This window comes from Syngnathus leptorhynchus, chromosome 8 (genome assembly GCF_054491065.1).
Source record: "Syngnathus leptorhynchus isolate UIUO chromosome 8, UIUO_Slep, whole genome shotgun sequence".
Classification (NCBI taxonomy): domain Eukaryota; kingdom Metazoa; phylum Chordata; class Actinopteri; order Syngnathiformes; family Syngnathidae; genus Syngnathus; species Syngnathus leptorhynchus.
This window is the reverse complement of record NC_141202.1, coordinates 9,140,515-9,160,318: the sequence shown is the minus strand read 5'-3', so window position 1 is coordinate 9,160,318 and position 19,804 is coordinate 9,140,515. Positions and strand designations below refer to the sequence as shown.

Below are 19,804 nucleotides of genomic sequence, written 5' to 3'. Positions count from 1 at the left end.
CATAAAAGGATGTGGCGGGCCGAATCTGCCCCCCGGGCCTTGAGTTTGACACATAAGCTAGATCTTGACACTGAGTGTGGACAAAGATAACTTGCACTGACAAAGCTAGGTTAAATTACCTATTAAAATATTTATATACAATAATTTGAACCATTCCCCCCCTCAAAACAAATAGAATGTTGGCTTTTCTAGATCAAATATTTTATTCTTCATGAATGGTATAATGATGACACGCCCACTAGCAGTCACATGACTTACACACGGGGGAAGTTGTAAAGGAAAAGATGGCGTCGGTTTCAGAAATGTACGATGTAGGATGGGAAGGTAAGTCAAGGCGTAATACTCACTGAATAATCATTTGATCGTACAGTATATAGGTATCAGGGTGCTCTTTGTGTGAGGTCGTATTTTTCTTATGCTCTAAAGTGACAGCATGTCAATGTGGGAAGTAGATCGCCGCTAGTAATAACAATGCTAGGCTGTTAGCTTTAGCTTTGTAATCGCTAAGACTCATTCAAGCTGAACGACTGACAGTTTCCCTTGGATGTTATTGATGATTGATCATAACAGGATAGTTGCATATTGTAAAAGACAAAAGGACTTTTGTTCTGTTCGCGTATGGTTTGTTGCACATCTAATCTTTAAGCGATGGTTGTTTATGTTGATGCATAGCTGCAAGCTTTTGACTGATACCCATTATTGCAAATATACAATGCAAATCAGATATTTTAGGAATATACTGACAATGATGTGGCTGTAATTGCGGTGTTTAACGTTCTGCAAAGTTCCCCTGCTAAAATACAGAGCATCACTCTGTTATGGTTTGATCGCATGTCTGTGTTTCACTACTGCATATCTTACCAAATTTCTGCACAATGCACAAACGAAGTTTGTTTACCAATATACGCCGCTATTTGGAGTGGTACGATTTATTTTATGTACACTATCTACAGAGATGCGAGACAAGTTGCGCAAATGGAGAGAGGACAACTGCAGAAACAGTGAACAAATAGTGGATGTTGGTGAAGAGCTCATCGGTGAACATTCATCAAAACTGGGGGATGACAGTAAGTGCACTATTTAAAACTAATTGTTCATTGAAAGTGGACTACAGGTCAAGGGTGAAAATACTCAATTTGAGTAAGTGTATGAGAATTAGTGTGTACATATTGCATAAAAATGCATGTCCGCTGGGGTAGTAGAATGGAACAAAGCATGTGTAGACATCGGCAAGAACTACCATACAGTATTACTCAAAATTGTGGCGTCTGATTTAATAGGTTAAAGTGCCCTCTATGTTTAATAAGTTGACATCATCCTCTTGTTTCTCTGCAAGTGGACACACCATGTTTTCCTCAGGATAAATAACAAGTGGTAAATATGTTTCAAATTTCATTTGCTGTCACCACATTTCTAAATGGTACAGTTCTGCTTCAGTCACACTGATCTGGCAATTTCCCCTCTAAAAATGTGACAGTCAACAGCAAAAGTCTACCTTTATTATACTTTTGAGTAAAAATATTTGAATTTAATGAATATAAAATCATGCAGGTTTTTTTTTGTTTAACTTTCCACGTTGAATTTTATTTTATATTAATTTGCCGTTTTCAGTACTAAAACTGGCTCTTTGAAAGCAACGTAAAGTCGATTTTTGTAACCCCAATCCCTGTCGGCAAATGGTTGCCAGTCTGTGAAAAACATCTACTTGTCCAATAAACCTGTTTATGATGCGTTGATTTTTTTTAAGGTGACCCTCGTGTTACGTTGCATAATAGACTATGAACAACTGTTATTGTGGCTGCCTTGACTATGCTGGCATTCTACTAACTGGTACATTCTCTTTGAGACAGTCCACAGGAGGTCCGCTGACCAAACGGTTATTTTCGTGTCGGAGTTTGACAATTCGACAATGTGCCTTTAAATGACAGCGGTCCGTGGTGGGGAGAAAAAAAAAACATACATAAGAATGCCGTCCTAGAGAACTGTGCCAAGATAGGTTGATTATAATGTTGCACCAAGAAAGTAACTGCAAAGTGTTTTGACACGGCCTCTTTTGTTTGTCTGTCTTCTGCCCAGTATGGATTATTTATGAACAGGTGATGATTGCAGCATTGGACTGCAGTCGGGATGACTTGGCTCTGGTAAGATTTTATAATACTTACTTAACCAACCAAGAGCTTCAAAATCAGTCATTCTTGCTCTCATAGCCATTACCACTTGGGGCATCATCTTTGCCAAACGTGTAAACACAATTTTTCTTTTGGCCAAATTGTGTTACTTTGTTGTTCTGAAAAAAAAATAATTAGCTGCGGGTCAGAATGACAGTGACCCTAATTTACAGTCAACTTTATTTTTTATTGAGTATTTTCATTGAAATGTAGAACAAAATATATCAGATAAAAAAAAAAATCAAATGACTCTGACTGTTATGAATTTGTGTTGGAAGCAAAATAGGTCAAAATTGCACTTTTTTTCATTTGCGCGCGCGAATGGACCATAAAATAGTTTAGTAGATGCAGCCAACTATAATTGGTGTCTCTTGTCTGCCCACATCCTTGCAGACCTGTCTACAGGAACTGAGGAAGCAGTTTCCAGATAGCCACAGAGTGAAGCGATTATCGGGCATGAGGCTGGAAGCTTTGGAAAGGTAAGCATGGTGCAACAAAATCTGGAGCAGAAAAGGGGGCAAAGGCATCACTTTTGTGAATTGTATTCAAGAAGGCTTGAAATCAAAAACTCTATACTGATTTTCAAACAATAGTTTGAGACTGTATATATTCAGAAAAGTTTGAGGGTTCGGTGTGTTTATGTTGGAACACTCAGCATTCATTTACTGAATTGGGTAACATGGAGAATAGCTTTGACTTTGGATAGCCCTCGAGTCGGACTTCGGGATTCCCGGGAAGGAAGTGGTCAGATTCCACTGTTATTCTCGGGGTCCCTCAATCTCTGTTTTTGTCTTTCCCGTCTGGTTTTGGTGCCGGTACAAATGAGTGTGTCTTGGCTCAGTAAGTGTTTACGTCACCTCGCGTGTTTCCCCTTACTTTAGTTGTTTTTGTTGTATTTACCAAACTTAAATAAAAAATAATAATCTGTCTTTCGTTCAATTAGGTAACCTGCACATATCAATTAATTGGTAGAGGAAAAAAACGGTGTACTTCTCACAATAATTCCAAAGCACACCCCACCTCCCCACCAAATCACCTGCTTGCACCCTTGTGCCATCCAAAGTGTGGCTGAGTAATAAAGTGATTGTGACAGAGGCAGTCATTCTTGACGTGGGGCTGTTCAGTGCTAATGGAAACCAGAGTTGCTTCAGTCTGCTGTAGAGTATGAGCTGGGGCACTGCCTGATCACTGACTAGACACTGCTTTTTGACAGCTATAATATCAGTCTTTTAGATTTGAAAACATCATTAATGGTCATTATGTGCCTGATGGAATACGACAGGTTTTTATGCACACATTTTATATTCGCTTTTTTACTGTGTTTCTCTACAGTATAATTTGATATCTAAAACTCTTCAACTTTGCTCTCAAGCAATCATGCTTGCGTCCGCAACTAGTTTTGGGTGACCAAGTTCACATGTACTTTGGTGTTGTTGGTCAAAACACAGACAGCCAAATCAACAAATTGGCTGCAGATCTAAGAACATTTTAATGTCGGAATATGATCTTGTTTAAAGGTGAATCAAACTGGGCACAATCAAACGAATAGAATATTCAAAACAGAGTGCTTTGTTTGCATCAATTTCATGACTCATTGTGAAATGTTACAGGCTTACAAAGTTGGCTGTGTAACAGCAACCTACTCTTAGCTGAGTGTTTATTTCATTCTTAAAATCACCACTGATTACTGTGTAGCATTTTTGTAATCATACACACATGCATGTTGTATGCAGAAACTTGATTCTCCCTAACGGTTTTATTGCCGCACCTCCTAATTTTACAAGAATATAGCGTGAAAACTAAGATTTTATTTTCTTTCTCTCTCTCTCTCTCTCTCTGAAGGTATGATGAGGCCAATAAGCACTATGATGCCATTCTTCAAGATGACCCCACAAATACGGTATGACACTGATTGCCAACCGTGGTGCCGTGATAACTTAAACATCAGTGTGCTTCAGGAAATTATACGATTTCACTTAATTTGTCAGAAAATTATTGTTTATATGGATGTCTTCATCTATGTATGCCAGTGACGGATAGTACATAACAGAGAATAATTAAATGTGCCATCATTAGATGACAGAAATTTAAATATTTTTATTTTATTTTATTGTCCAAAGTACCCTAACCTAACCGCCCAGTGTAAAATTATTGCGGGTGTTACAGCCCAAAAAACGGCTGCAATATCTAAAGTCACGTTTTTAAATTGGTTTTTATTCTTTGGTCTGTTACGCCCCCCAACCCCACACACACCGCCACTAAATTGTTTCCTTCTAAATTAGAATTAAAGCTATTTTTTTCTTTACGTATTTTTTTTGACTAACACAATATCGATACAAGGGCCTAATGATTTGACACGAAGCGAACAATACGGTAAAGGCTTTTTTGACGCCATATTTTGTTAGTTGCTTAGCCAAGTCTTTGTAACATTTAGAGATTTTGAGGATGACCTATTGAGGTGCACGTGAACAAAGGTGAATGTGAAACACAAAGCATTTGGGTTTAAATGAATATTAGACAAGTTAACATTTTCATTTGTACAAAAGTATTGGAACTTTTGGTGGATTACTTTCAGATATGAGCTTTGCCTCTGAAAGCTATATTTTTATACTACTCATAAGTGTAACCAACATGAAAACCATAGAGCTGTATATTGTATGGGACAACACAATTGTGAAGCTGGGCGATGGAAAAACTTGGTCACTTGTTGTACAAACATTTGCCATAGCCAGCACAAAAGAAAAAAGGAACAGACATCAAACAGAACAAGGAAAGTAAAACAAACAAATTATGACAGAAACCTCAGCAGCAGGTGTTAAGGTCAAGGACAAAAGTACAGATGCAACACTACAAGAAGCAAACCACACATCAACAGAATAGGAAATAGGAAGGTCATGCTGGACATTGCCAAAAGTACTCCGACAAGCCTCAACAACAGTTATATTCACGTGATGTTTTGGTTGTACTGGAAAGGCAAGTGACGAGGTATTTGTGGGGTTTCCATAAACATTTTCAAAAGGGAATGATAAACTGTTTTGACACAAGTGAGCACTCAGTATTGGTCTTGGGATGGAACAAATCAGACCATCTGCCCCCTTTTTGGGTGTGTTAACCATAGACCATTTCCCACCATCCTTTCTTTTTGTAATTAGGTGTAGTGATAAAGGGTGGTGCAGAGATGAGCTTCATCATCTTGTCAACTACTGTATCTTTGGGAAAGGACTATCGAGAGCAATTTCTCCTGCAGGTTCAGGAGTCAGCTGGGGATAGGCCCGAGAAATGACGGAAAATTGGTAACCACAAGGAAGACTTGCAAAGCATGCCAACATGCAAAGTAGAGATCGGAAAGTGAGCTGTTGTAATTACAGGCTGTGGAGTTGATGTGGTACCCATTAACCCAAACTGTGGAATCAACAAAAAAAAAAGTCAGTTTTTTTTCTTTTTACAAGACTGCCCGATGACTGCTGGGATAGTCTCCAGCACGCGTCCTACGTGGGGACAAGCGGTATAGATGATGGATGGATGGATGGATGGATGGATGGATGGATGGATGGATGGATGGATGGATGGATGGATGGATGGATGGATCCAAAAAAATTTAAACTCGTATCCATTTCATTGCTTTTTATCTTTCATCCACCACATTAATATCCTGGCAAAAGTATGCACAGAACATCCAGTGCATCCCAACATCATTGAAATTGAGTTTTATATAATGCCTGGAGACCATAGCTGGTCAGTAGTGCGGTGCCAGTGCAAATCCATGTTCACGCTTAATAAATGGATTCCCTCTGACATGACTCGTACATTGGTTCCAAACTCTTTGGCAGTAAGTCAAGCAGAGGAAGCCCCACTCAATCAAGTGCCATTCCATAAGTAACGTAAGCTGCGGCAAGGCATTGCACTTCAAATGGAATAGCATCCTCTTAAGTTTTTCACCCATTATCATCAGTAAGAAAGTAAAATGGGTAAAACGCTGGAAAAGTCAGAGCAGTGGAAGTAATAATTTATAATTCAAATTGATGAGAATTTAATCCACCTTTAGGTCACTTCAACATCAAAACGAAGCGGAAAGCATTTTTCAACCGATGTAAATTAGACAAGTGGACTAGATGCATGCTGTGCCAGCAGGAAGACAGGCATTTGGGTTCAGGGCAGTGTGCCATTTTCCCCAAATGGTTTCGTCATGACTCACTACTTTATCTTGTGTGCTCTGTGCCTGTGAGCTCATTTATCGGACACTGCCAATATTTCCTCTAATGTCTTGCTTGGCTTCTTCATTTTGAGACTCCATTATTGGAGTAAATACACTTTACAATGTTAATCTATTGTTTCTGGCTTTTCCCATTATTCTTCATGACTGTAACACACCAAATTGATTCCTTTGAGATAAATACTGTAAGTTGCTGTGCAAACAAACTCTGAACTCGTACAGTCTATCACAGTCATAATCTGTCAAACACGCTGGGCCAAATCCTGTTTACGTTCTATTTTTCAGTCTGCAAGAAAACGCAAGATTTCTATTTTGAAAGCCCAGGGAAAGTGCTCTGAAGCCATCCGGGAGCTCAATGAATATTTAGAGCAGTAAGTACCCTTGACCCATTTTAGTATGTACTGTATCTCTAGTGTGTGTGTGTGAGTGTGTGTGTGCATGTGTTTGTATGTGTTTGTATGTTTGTGTGTGTCCCTTTCACTCGTGCTCTCTCACACTCGCTCTCTCGCTTTTCCTGAAACTCTGAGTAGTATCTTGGTTCATGTGAGCAGCTCATGTTAGCTGGATTAACTTTCATGTTTTATGCATTATTTATTCTGCGGTCATTTTGTGTTCACAGGTTTGTTGGGGATCAGGAAGCATGGCATGAGTTGTCAGAACTCTACATAAATGAGCATGAGTAAGTACATTTGCATGATACCGCAAAGGGTTAATTGGTATGCTTATTTGGTGTGTGTCTGTGTGTATTTGTGGCTGTGTGCGTGTGTGTAATTGTTGTTGTATGGCTACCGCTACGGGGACGTAATATGTAGGCCCGATGAACCAATCAGGTCATTCCGTATTCCGTATTGTACGTACACCATGGCAGTAAACCATTCAGAGAACTGTACGTAATATGTAGATAATAATACCTATAATAAATAATACTATCAGTGTGTGCAACAAACCACCACACCCAATGAAAACCAACCAAAAACAGTAGAGGTGACTGCCAAGGTGTCAATTTCGACACAAAAGGCATAGTAGATGGGATGTCAATCATTTTCTGTACATTCATGGATGCACTCTGTAACCTTGCGCACCTTGGGCACCACCGGCTTTGCTGAAACTATTGGTAAATGAAGAATATCGGTTTGTGCAAAGTAAACAGCTTTAAGACCCTCTAAAATGGCATCAACAAAGAGACATGCTTACATCGCACAATTAAGCTTTCTGGAAAGCCGGGATCGTTGCCAAACAACAACGTGACAATGACTTTGACTCCGACAATGAAGTGACGCTGCTTGGCATGTTTAAAGGCGAACTTGCTCAACTCTTTAATTCAGATACAGAAGACGAGGATTGATTTGCATATGAATATCAATAATGTGAGTACAGTACATGGTTAAACAGTAGAGTCAAGTATTGTTTCTAAAAAATCACATCTGACAACAGCGAAAATCATTCAGAATTGTTTAGCATTGGCCATTGCCAATACATCCATTTGGATTGTCCTGAAAAAGAAAACAATATTGTGCTGAACAAGTAATATCAGAACAGTTTGGCCAAGGATATTAATAGCAGTTGATGACAGAAACATTGTGGAAGCGATGAAACACCCAAAGACAACAGTCAAAAGTCATCACTGCGAACCTCCACATGGCAGGGGAGTGAAGGTATCATAATCCAATATTTGAAGAAGACCAAGTGACAAAGTATATTGGCCATTCCGCAAGATGCAAACCACTCATCACCAAAAGGAATTGGAAAAGCAGGTAGGATTTTGCAGAGAAGTATCGAGATGAGCCAAAAACTTGTGGAAGTTTCATGGACTGATTCAGACCAAGATGAAGTGATGATAGATCACAACTTGGAGAGCCTTTTCACCAAGTGGACTGACATGAATCATGGCTCCAACCTGAGAGATGTCAGCTGAAACAAAGTAGAGCATCATAAAACTTCTTAAAGGTACACAAATCATCGGGCAGTGTTGCAAAAGATGTTGGCCGTTCACAGTTGTGTCTAAAATCTGGACCAAGTGCAAGAAACATGCATGGGAAGGTTGTTGAAGGCAAGCATAGTGGTAAACCAAGGAAGACATCAAAGCATCGAGAAAGAAAACTTAAGGCAACGTCTCCAAAACAAAGAAGGAACAAACGGAAGGAAACTGGAGTCAACGTCTGTGACTAAGCTTTAAGAAACCGCCTGAAGGAAATGGGCTTTACATTCAAAAAAGCTAAACCAAAGCCAACATCTTATTACATACGAAAACGACTACTTGTCGAAAACATGCACATTTTCACACACCATTATGACATCTTGCTGCATATTAGATGGCACTAGGGCTATCTGTCATTCATTACGTCTTCAATAAACGTTGACATTTTGTTCACCTCATCACTTGAAAGGAACCTTGGGTATGATGTAATAATTTTCAAGTTGATAATCCAGCTAGCCTTAGAGCACAAACTGTGAAAACATTCCTTGAAGAATGACACATACGGTCAATGTCCAGGCCTGCAAATGATCTCAATCCAATTGAAAGTCTTTGGTGGAAGCAGAAAATAATCTGGCAAAGAGAACGTTGAAGCCAGATTAATGAGGAGTACTGTTTATCACTCATAAATCCTTGCCTCTGACACTGAGGTGGTGCACAAAGTCCTTGTGGTGTGTTGAAGTGATCTTTGTTGTCATTGTTTAATTTCCCCTCAGAATTCAGTGAGTCCATATTTTTCCCCTCTGCTTGGTCAAAACAAGTAACTTTTTTTTTTTTTTTTTTCTTTTTTTATTTGACTGTTAAGGCTAAAACGTTGCCATTTGAATTAACTTTATTATTCCTGTGTGTGCTTGCACGTGTTGGCTCAATGGAGTCTTGGTTGCTCTGGTATGAAGGCAATGACGGAAGGAATGTTCAGCATGGTAAGATGCCTACTTATTGAAGAATTCAGGCTTTTGTATGGGAGGCTTTATGGCTGTAGTAGCCAGAGGAAATCCAGGGGTGAGCAGATTATCTCCCAGTTTATTCAAACACTTCTAATTTCACTCCCACCTCTTATCTTCAGGCGTGTCAATTTTTTTTTTTTTCATTCATTGTTTTCTTTATTGAGCGTTTGAAAACTTCCCATTTCCCATCCTCCTCTTCCGGACAGCATGGCATTATCATCACTTTTCTTTCCCTGGATAAAAAGGGCTGGATAAAAAAAACATACCGGTAAAAATCACTGACACGCGGTGGTAACAAAGCAACAATGCGGTAGCACAGTTTAAAGAAATACCAGTAAAAGTCACTGTGAGCCGTCGTCATCTTCCTCCTATGCACTGAAACCAGTGAAGTCTTCCTCCTCAGTGTCCGATTGAAATACTTGATACTTCGCCACACACTTTTTCAGTCTCTCTTTCGTTGTCGCTTTTATGCATTTCTTTGTGCATTTTCCATAATGAGAGTCTGCTCATGCTAATTTTATTCATGCACAAACCACCAAGTTACGTTAAATTAGTAAGCAAACGTATAGCTCCAAAGCAGACGTGACCAGGAAATAAAAGGGTGACGCAATAAGATGTCATAAACAATAGCCCAGTTCAGCCGAGTGACCAGAAGAAACCTCTACAGTGCATATTAAGAGCCAAATTGACTGCCTTTAACTTAAAAGAGGCATCATATGCATTTCTTTTGTCCCCCAAAATGAGGGTTTGTGTATAAAAGCTTACTTTCTTCAGTAATGTCGGTCTTGATCTCGTTCTGTCTCTTCTTTGTGTCAATTATACGGCACTATTTGCCTGGCGGATGGACATACGATCAACACACCTCATCTCCCCAATGACTGTGTCACATATCCCTCCACCCAGCAAAGCGGTGCCGCACAACAGCGGCCTACAGCCTTTTCACGAGTATATAAGCGATCAAGTCATCACAAAAATCACAAAAAATCCATAGATACGCTGCACCGGATGACAAGCCGCAGGGTTCAAAACTTGAGCAAAAAGTAGCGGCTTATAGTCCGGAAATTACGGTATATTGTGGACACTGACTTGCTCAAGAACTGTGGTATTGAGGGAGGTTCAGCACAGCCTTGGAGGAGTAGCATGGTGATGGTGGGGTGAGATGGCTTAGAGAGAAATGGAGAGGTAAGAGGCTGGCCCTGTTACAAGATTCTTGTTGGGGCTAATGGAACAGACTCTGTTGCAAGCCAGGGCCACTGCACGAGCACATCTGAAAGTCTTTATGGAGAGGAAGTGGTAATTGTAAGCAGCCCCCAACTTTCTGAGCCCTCTGATCTCCCTTTTTGTGAAACCCCCTCCCCCTGTTTATTTCTTTCATTCTCTGTTCCCACCTTCCTTTCCCCTCCTATGCTGTTAATCTTTCAGCCAGTTACTATGGCGGTCTTTAAATAGCTGCTGTGGCAGTTCAATCTGGACGGTATAACCTATAACTATTTTTACTCCATAATGTGCACATAATAGTATGTCCAATATTTTAATGGTTTATTTTCTCATTTGTATTTATTATGCTCATTGATGATCATATCACTTATCATATCGAGCCTTCTGAATGGTGGATAAGTGGCAAATTCATCCGGTTCCTCTAGTATTCAAGGGAATAGTCACGAGGATAATCGACTCAAACTTTTGTCAGTGACACCCTTCATCATTTGAAAATAGCTTAGTTTCACTCTAATCAGAAATGTCGGGACAAAATAAAGAGAAAATGAGTTTTTTTGTACAAGACGTATTTTCTGCACCACTGTGACTTTGACACTAGTCATTTTTTTCGGTTAAGTGACCTCTCAAACATCAACAGCCATACCTTCCTATAAATCATGAACAAAAATAATGAAAATGTGTTTTTAATGGCAAAAACGTTTATTTACATATTAGATGAGGTGCACAAACAACATTTTTACATTTGACCTCTTATGTACAAATTTTGGACTATTTACAAAGATGTGTGTGTGTGTGTATGTGTGTGTGTGTGTGTGTGTGTGTGTGTGTGTGTGTGTGTGTGTGTGTGTGTGTGTGTGTGTGTGTGTGTGCGCTCACATGCGTGTACGTCTTTTGCTATGTACATGGTATGAATTTCTGCACAGCTAAATCACTTTTACTGTCTTCTTTGTTTTTCACAGTTATGGAAAAGCTGCATTTTGTCTTGAGGAGCTGATGATGACCAATCCTCACAATCACTTGTATTGTGAGCAGTATGCTGAGGTAGGTAACCATCTGGACATCTGTCATGAAGCATAAAGATGAAATTTGGAATAAACGTGAAGCTTCTATGAATATAGCCTCCACTCAAACACCAAGTAGACACACACACTCTTTGTGTCATTTCAGAGAATAGTGGCTCATGAGTGTTTACTCTATGACATATCGCTCTTACCGATACTACAACGATGTACAGCTTATTCGCTGTCGTCCCTCACAGGTGAAGTACACCCAGGGAGGCTTGGAAAACCTGGAGCTGTCTCGAAAGTATTTTGCCCAGGCTCTGAGGCTGAACAACAGAAACATGAGAGCATTGTTTGGTCTGTATATGGTGAGTACTGCTTTGCATGTGGAGACATTGGGATAGAAAACAGGACAGAACGAACAAAAATAGACATTTTTTTTTGTAGCCCTGTGGTTTGTCAGTGTTGAGGCTGGCCACTAGGTGTGCCAAGTGCCACGCAAGTGAATGTGTCCACTGGTGTATGTGTGAATGTCTTTTTCAAGGGGAAGAAGGGGCTCTCAGACAGGTCACCTCATTGCTGACTCAGATGGTGAACGCAAGCATTGGAAAGTCTTCCCCACTGGAACTCTTTAAGTAATAATACTCCCTTGTCAGGAACTTTTTTTATGATGATGACTTAAATAAATAAAGTAGTCATGGCTTGAAAGAGAGAGCAGGAATCTCTGGAAAAGTGTTGAAACAAGGTGCCACTTTGATTGCAGTTTTGGCCCAACAGCCCACTTGTAATTTCATTTGTTTAAACCGGATGTTGTTTGCCATAGCCAATGTATTATCTGAAAGTGAGACCTGACATAAGAACACAAACGAAGGGGTGCTTGGAATTAAAGGTGAATAGGGGAAGCTGGTCTAACACAGAAAGCCCCTCTGTTTTTCTTGTGCGGCACTGGCATTCTTCATATAATCCAAACAATTTAAAACAGCATACTTTTGAAACTCTCAGAAGGATCAGCAACAAGAATGAGGAACAGAGTTGGGCTAAATGGAGACATTTGCTTCCTCTAACATTTATATTTGCCTGGAGACTGAGCAGACCTCATGATTTCCTGACAAGTCATCCGGTAACACTTAGTTCTTAACTGAGTACTTTTAGTGAGATTTTGTGCTTTATCATCTGTAGATTGATGAGTGGGGTTTTTTTCTACAGCAAGTCTTGCTGTTCCCAGATCTTTACAGGTGCAAGAAGGTCACCGAAAGTGCAGGGAACTTTCACCAGCTTGCACCAACTTTGGCAAATCCACCGACAAACTGGTAGCAGTGACCACAGTTGGGTTGCGGCTAAGTTATTTACAACACGTGTGGGGATTCCCCACCAAAATAGTACACTTTCTCATGCAGGGGATAGCCTGTTTGATTTGACATCATCTAAATCAAGGCTTCTGTTGTCTTAAAACACGCACACAGCGGAATAAGGAAATACAGAAGGCAAAACCATTTTATGAAACGAGGACCACGTAGATTGGTATTTAGTTCCGATTTTAACATCCTGGTTGCCAGGGCTTTAAACTGCAGACATGGTAAGCCCTTTTGGTGTACTGTGTGGAGATGATGGCAGGAACCTGAGAAATACATGACATTTGTGGTTTGAAGGGGGGTCATCAAGTCACGAGTACCACATTTTTAATTGCTCTGAAGAGCTGGTGCTGGAGAAGTTTGACTCCCATAGATCGAGATTGTACAAAGGTAGCATGTAAACACTCACATCATTTCCTTGCCAAGAACAACTTTACCCATCTCAGGCAAAGCTATTCTGATTAGTGAGGTTGAAACAAAAATTGAGAAACCGTTGTACAAAGAATGGTGCTTCTATTTATTAACCAAGTTTTGATAAAGACCGCATCTCTTGAACTCTCTTGTGCTTTTTCCCCTATATAGTCTGCAAGTCACATTGCTGCCAGTCCAAAGGTTAGTGCCAAGGTGAAAAAGGACAACATCAAGTATTCTGCTTGGGCTGCCAATCAAATAAATAGAGCCTATAAGGTGAGTGACATTATTATTCACTGCTTTTATCCTTTCAAGATATTTTCATTTCTGCTGTCTGGTCCTGAAAGCATTGTTTCATTTGTTGCAGGATCTGCACTAATCATGTGTACAGTATTAAGTTTCTTGTTGCTATTACATGTTACCCGCAGATTCTTTTAAAATCACGAAATCATTGATTTTTTTTTTTCAAAATCAATTCCCTGATTGGCATTAAAATGTAAAACTTGTTTTCCCCCTAAGTCACAATATTAGTAGGAAATTATGATCGTCAATAGTCTTAAATCTTAAAGTTGATTAATATTCTTTAAAACTCTACAAAAATAACTTGACCAAATGTTTCTAGTAGTATCATGCATTCACTACAGTTCAACCAACAAAACAATGTGTTAGTTGGAACTCTAATCAGATTAGAACTCTAATCAAATTAGAGGTGGGTGGGATGGGGGATTGGAAAACTGAAGCTTGTGATTTCCGATCATGAATCTTTGTCAGCAACCAATCCCATTGACGAATATTTTCCGAGCTGCAATAATTTCCCCTGCACTGCCCCCCATTGACCAGTGTTTTGCAGTCGTGAAAAAGTCATTCAGCACCACCCTCACCCGGTTGATGATTGGTTTCCAATTTAGGAAACTTTGTCCGCACCCCCTTCATCCACAACCCCCCCATGGGTGACATGATCAATGAGTTCTGCAATGGACCACGGCAAACACAAAATTATTCTCTCTTTTTGCAAGGCTCATGCTCATGTTTTTCTTTCCAAAGCTATTAAGAGACAGCTGTCATATTATTAGGACCTATGACGGAATGTGCAACCAGTGGATAAATTACGACCGGATCCGGTGCATCAGAAAGTCAGTTGGTTCACTGAATTACAAAGAGATGCTAATCATTGTAGTAACAATTATTACGTTTTAAATGAATAGTTCGGTATATTAAACTTGCTAAATGATATCCAGTAGCTACAAGTACGATATGTAGAAAGAGGGATAGGAAGGCCAGTCAGTCTAAAGTTGAAAAATCAACACTGTCTTCATCCACTAACAGTCAGTGACGGACGGCATCTCTGTGTTATATTCTGCAAATATAAATATACTTTTGATTTCACCCCCTACCTCATTTTTGCTGAAAGACTGCAATGCAATTTTCAATTGAATAATTGTAGTTGAGGGAGATTTCCTTCTGGGTAATTGATTGCAGATGAACACAATTAGAATAGTTTATTTGGATCGCCAAATATGCTTGGATGCCTGTAGTTTCACAACCATCCAAAAACAGAATAGAGCTTGCCTGTTGTAATAAATATCATAAAATGATGGGCTGTAATTGTCTTTTTCCCCCCTTCGTTGGATTCCCTCATCCCCCCTCATACTTGAGTTCCTCTGGTTAAAGTCTGAAATATTTTAACCTCTCTTAAAAGCCAGTGGTCCCATTGTTAAAACATGCGTTTTGTGTTGAAAAAAAAAGTTCTATCTCCCTGCTTCTGTCTTTCCTTACAAGCATTTTTTTATGACTTTTCCTGTGTATTAGTACTTGAACTCGTACGATGTCAGTAAACCTGTGTATATACCAATATGGGCACAAGCAGTGTGTAGTTAAGGCTGCCTTTTTTTTCCTTTGGTGTTTTAACCAAATTAAATGACAAAGTGTAAGGGTTGGCTTTATTTTGCTCCTCACCTCCGATATAAGGAGCGCTTTTAAAGGAGTCACTGTGTGGGCCCTCTCTGTTCAACAGCTGCAGGCTGCTGTGGGTTTGTGCATGCTGATTGATGACTCCTTTAAAAGAGTTTTTTGTCAGTTGTCTATATATTTATGAGCCTTGGTACCTGGTGATTGTCATACCTCAGTGAGAAAAAGGTGGGCAGGTGAGTGCACTTGGGAGCAGACGTCAGCAAGGGGTCAACTTGGCAGGGCCCCATTTATTAAAAGAAAAACAGAAGTCATTAGCAATGGGGTCAATTGACATGTTAAAGACCGGGGAGATGTGAGCTGTAGGTGTGTGGAAGCATTAAAAGCCCAACATGGCCTTTTCCTCTTACTCATCCAAAACTTTTTCTTATTAGGTCCTGTGTCACAGACCATGAACTTCTGCTGTGTCATAATTCTTTAAATAGATGCTCTATATAAATGCAGAGCTGTCTTTTCTATTCTGACTGTTTGAAAATAGTGGTCACACCTCAGGCTGAGGAGCTAATTGACTCACATCCGGGGTAATGCCGCATACGCATCAAGGCGATGAAATGCAATGATTACAGCACACCCTAAATCCAGCTGAATGAGTCACTCTTGGAAATTTATGGAGCCAATTGTACACCTTAGCCAACTGCTCTGTTTATGATGAAGTTTTGCAAAAGAGGAAAAAAACCTCAGGCCATGGAAATTGTTAGTTTAGTGACAGTTCCTGTTTTCTAATGCTTGAGCACAACTGAAGGATTAAATACAAACCCAATTTCAATGATGTTGGAACGTTGCGTTGAACAAATTAAAACATAATGTGATGTTATGTAATTCAATACACTACAAAGACAATATAGTTAATATTGAAACTGGTAAGCTTTGTTGTTTATAGAAAACAAAAATTAACTCGGATTTTTGTGGCTGCAACACATTCCAGAATAACTCGGACAGGGTCATGATTACCACGCTGGTACATCACCTTTTCTTTTAACAACATTCAACAAACATTTGGGAACTGTGGACATTAATTGATGAACAGCTTCAGCTATTCAACAGTCCGGAGTCTCCGTTGTCATATATTACATTCATAATGCGCCACACATTTTTAATGAGAGACAGGGTCGGGCTTTAGGCAGGGCATTCTGGTACTCGCACCCTTTTACTCCGAACCCTCCCATTGTCTTGCTGAAGTAAGTTGAGGCGTCCATGAAATTACTTTTGTTGTACTATTTGACCTCTTAGCTTAATAGTCAGTTGTTGGTGTAATTCTCGCCAGCCTAACTGGTGATTCTGCCTCACCTACTCTTCCTATATGTCAATACAGTCTACTCAAACAAACCTGTATTATAAGAAATACACGGGACAGGTGGGGCGTGCGTCCGTCAATGACGGACGGTCGATATTTGAGGCGGTAGGCACTAATTACACTGATGGACACAAGTCCACTTCCATCAGTGCTTGATCTGTCATTTTATTTAAATGTCACCGTCAATCGACAGTCGTTTGCAAAATGGGCATCCGTCAGTCAGTCGCTGATGGACTTTCCATCAGTCTGGAGAAATGACCACCTCTTCCTATACTGATGACCAAATGAAATGAATTACCAAAAACTGCTTTTCCCGTCCTGAAGTATTATAAATTATTATTATCAATACAGTATGCATACTATTGACTGCCATTATAGTCATATACGTATATAAATGTCAATATAGCATGTGATGTGACAATAGGATTATTTGCTTTTTTGGGATCACAAAAGATAATATGTTTGCCAAAAAAACACAACAAATGAAAAATTCATCACATTGCAGCCTTTGGACAATCCCCAAATTTCATTTAATTGGCCTGACCCTCTCATTCTGTCCACGGGTTAAGGATGGCCTAAGGTTGAGGATGTTGATTTAATCTTTTGCTATTCTTTGAGGACATGCCCTAATCAGCAGGACATGTTTAATTGGATTGAAAAAGTGTGCTCATATATGTAGTACATTTATGGATGAGTGAATATGTATGCACTTTGGATTTTATTCTGTGAGCACTTCCTGTGAAGCCCTTCAGCAACAGTGCAGAAATTTGTTTCGCCTGCTAATACCGGAGGCCTCGGAAACAGACAGATCTGCCTGTAAGCTCACACACAGACTAAAAATAAAATGACGTTATACAACAGTTTCCGATCAGCTTCACATGATTGCTCATCAAGTTGATGGTGACATACTGCATAGTTCAGTTAAAACGGTAATGTTTCTTGTGTGGTATTAAAGTGTGTGTTTATAATCTTTGTTTTAGTTAGGCTTGTCATTAATTTACCTGGTAGCGAGATTTGAACTTAAATCTTCTTCCCCTACTTTCTTACAATTGAGGTTCTTTTGCACCTTCTTCTGACATTTGCAGCTGGCTGGCCGTGGGTCGAAAGAGAACAAGTGCTCTGTCAAGGCAGTGGAGGAGATGCTGGAAACCATGCAGATAACCATGTCCTAGATGTCCTTCCCTCTTCCTTCTTTTGATGACCACACGCTCTTGGAGCCATATGGCAGCTCAAATAGCCCTATGACTTGAAGTGAAACTTAATCTAACATTGGTTTGTTTTTGTTTTGTGCCCTTTCAAGTTTTGGTCTGGTAATTGGCTGAAATTGATATGGACAATGGCAGCGTGTTGGATCCTCTCAAATGAAAACATTTGTCCTTTCATCTGGTATGTTGCAACACAATTCCCAAGTAGTCTAACTTGCTTTAATGTTTTACATTCAGTTATCTTGACCTAACAGGCTACAACAATGTGGACAAGACAGAGAAAAGGATTTTTAGTAAATGCTATTTATCGAGACGGTGCATTGATAAAGAAAACTTGCCTTTCAGTCAAATCTAGCAAAATGTCTTAATAAAAGTTGAGCTGATTGACATTGTCTTTGGCTACTTTAGTTATTGTGTTTTCTGGTACATTTCAATTTATTGCAATGCTTTACAAGGGTGCGGCTCATTGATACTGAACCTATCCTCTTATCCTGGAGCAGAATTAGGAACATTGTGTGAATCGACGGTTCCAATTTTTTTTCCTTTCAGATATCCGAGGCAGCAGCTGCATCAACTTGAGCACACTGTATAATATCTTTCTCATTTTATTTGGAATACCGCAGAGAACAGTCTGCATTGAATTGGAAAGCAGAACTAAAACATTCTCAGAACATTTGCGGTGTTTTTAGCTGCAGCCTTTTATACCCGGTCGTCTCTCGAAATGGAATCAAATGATCTAAAGTCTTTGATTGGCACTCATCCGTACAAGTTCTGATGTAATGTGAAGCTTCAGTACTATCTGGTCTTTGAGATGTTTAATGATATTCTATCGACCACCCATCCAATTTCTATACCGCTTATCCTCTGTAGGTTTGCAGCTGATCTCGAGTCTATTCCAGATGAGATTTGGCAAGAGGCAGGGTATGCCCTGGATTCAACCATTCACACTCGCATTTACGCCAAAAGACAATATCGATTATTCAACAAACTCTACATACTGCTTATAGAATCTGGGCTGAAGCTGGAGTACCCAGAATAACATTGAGCAGATAGAAAGTTCAACCTCCCCATAGGAAGACCAGAACCCAAATTCAAACCCAAAACCTCAGTACTCTGAGGTGGCTGTCCAAAACTACTTGCACACCTGTCCATCCTGTATACGTTTTCACATTGAACATGCAGTTTATGGTCATCGAACTTAAAATGATGACTACATGTTGATGCTTTACCTTGAAGCTATTCATCAAATTTTGGTAATGACCCACCTGAGTAAGAGTACCACTACAAACATACTGAGGCAATAGTGCCATCTGTAGTCTGATATGAAGAAAAATGATTACAGGTGAAACGTTCCAAAATTGACCGAAAGCATTCACCTGGAAGTAGGTTATTGCTATTTCTGTTCAAAATTGTGGCTGTACAGAATCCAGTTGGTCTTCAACTCTGACTCAGTGAACAAAATTAGTGGGTTCCGCATCATTTATCAATACACTCCAAGCCATCATTCCTTGGCTTTCCTATGTGCTCTCTGAACATAGTTTTCTCTTAGAGGAAAGGGAAACATCGATGGTTCTGCAGTTGGGAGATTATCGAGTCTGACAGAGGCATTGTATAGTACTCTGTATTGTAGTCTGCACTGGGATGACTGTGGACAACCAAAGGTCAGAGTTGAAGTCTGCTTCAGCAGATTCTTACTTCAACTTGCATGGGTGGTGGATTCATGCTACTATGAGGCTGATTATTGCATGTGACATAGCGACATGTGACACTTATAAACTCCAAATTGTCACGTGTAGTTTAACAACTTAAAAATGTGCAATTCGCTGCTGTAAACCTGCTGTGTTTGACTCCATTATGGTATAGAAATTCATATTTTCCAGAAGATTCAGCTCACAGACTTGGTGGTAACGTCTACAAAAGCAAGAATATTATGTTTAAAACACGGGCAACTACTGGATAATTTACTTAGGATTTTGATACTCTCATTCATCATCCTGTAAGGATAGCTTGTGAAAGCTTGAGTGGTTCGACTTTTCATCTGTTGCCATCATT

At 39.7% G+C, this 19,804-nt stretch overlaps 1 protein-coding gene across 3 annotated transcripts in view; it reads left to right on the top strand.

Moving 5' to 3' along the window:
- The first annotated feature begins 202 nt into the window (after positions 1-202).
- Positions 203-19,804, top strand: part of emc2 (ER membrane protein complex subunit 2) — a 38,241-nt gene continuing 18,639 nt past the window's right edge. For 2 of the 3 annotated variants that reach the window (XR_015066943.1, XR_015066942.1), the window contains exons 1-11: positions 203-324; positions 954-1,067; positions 2,077-2,141; positions 2,562-2,647; positions 4,011-4,068; positions 6,667-6,752; positions 7,001-7,060; positions 11,481-11,562; positions 11,780-11,890; positions 13,457-13,561; positions 17,633-17,933. Coding sequence is in view for 1 of the 3 variants with exons in the window: in XM_085918793.1 (XP_085774919.1) it covers positions 285-324; positions 954-1,067; positions 2,077-2,141; positions 2,562-2,647; positions 4,011-4,068; positions 6,667-6,752; positions 7,001-7,060; positions 11,481-11,562; positions 11,780-11,890; positions 13,457-13,561; positions 17,633-17,719 (894 nt within the window). In the remaining 2 variants the exon portion in view is untranslated. Of the gene's footprint in view, positions 325-953; positions 1,068-2,076; positions 2,142-2,561; positions 2,648-4,010; positions 4,069-6,666; positions 6,753-7,000; positions 7,061-11,480; positions 11,563-11,779; positions 11,891-13,456; positions 13,562-17,632; positions 18,147-19,804 lie in introns of those variants that run through there. The other variant, XM_085918793.1, reaches the window with a different exon arrangement.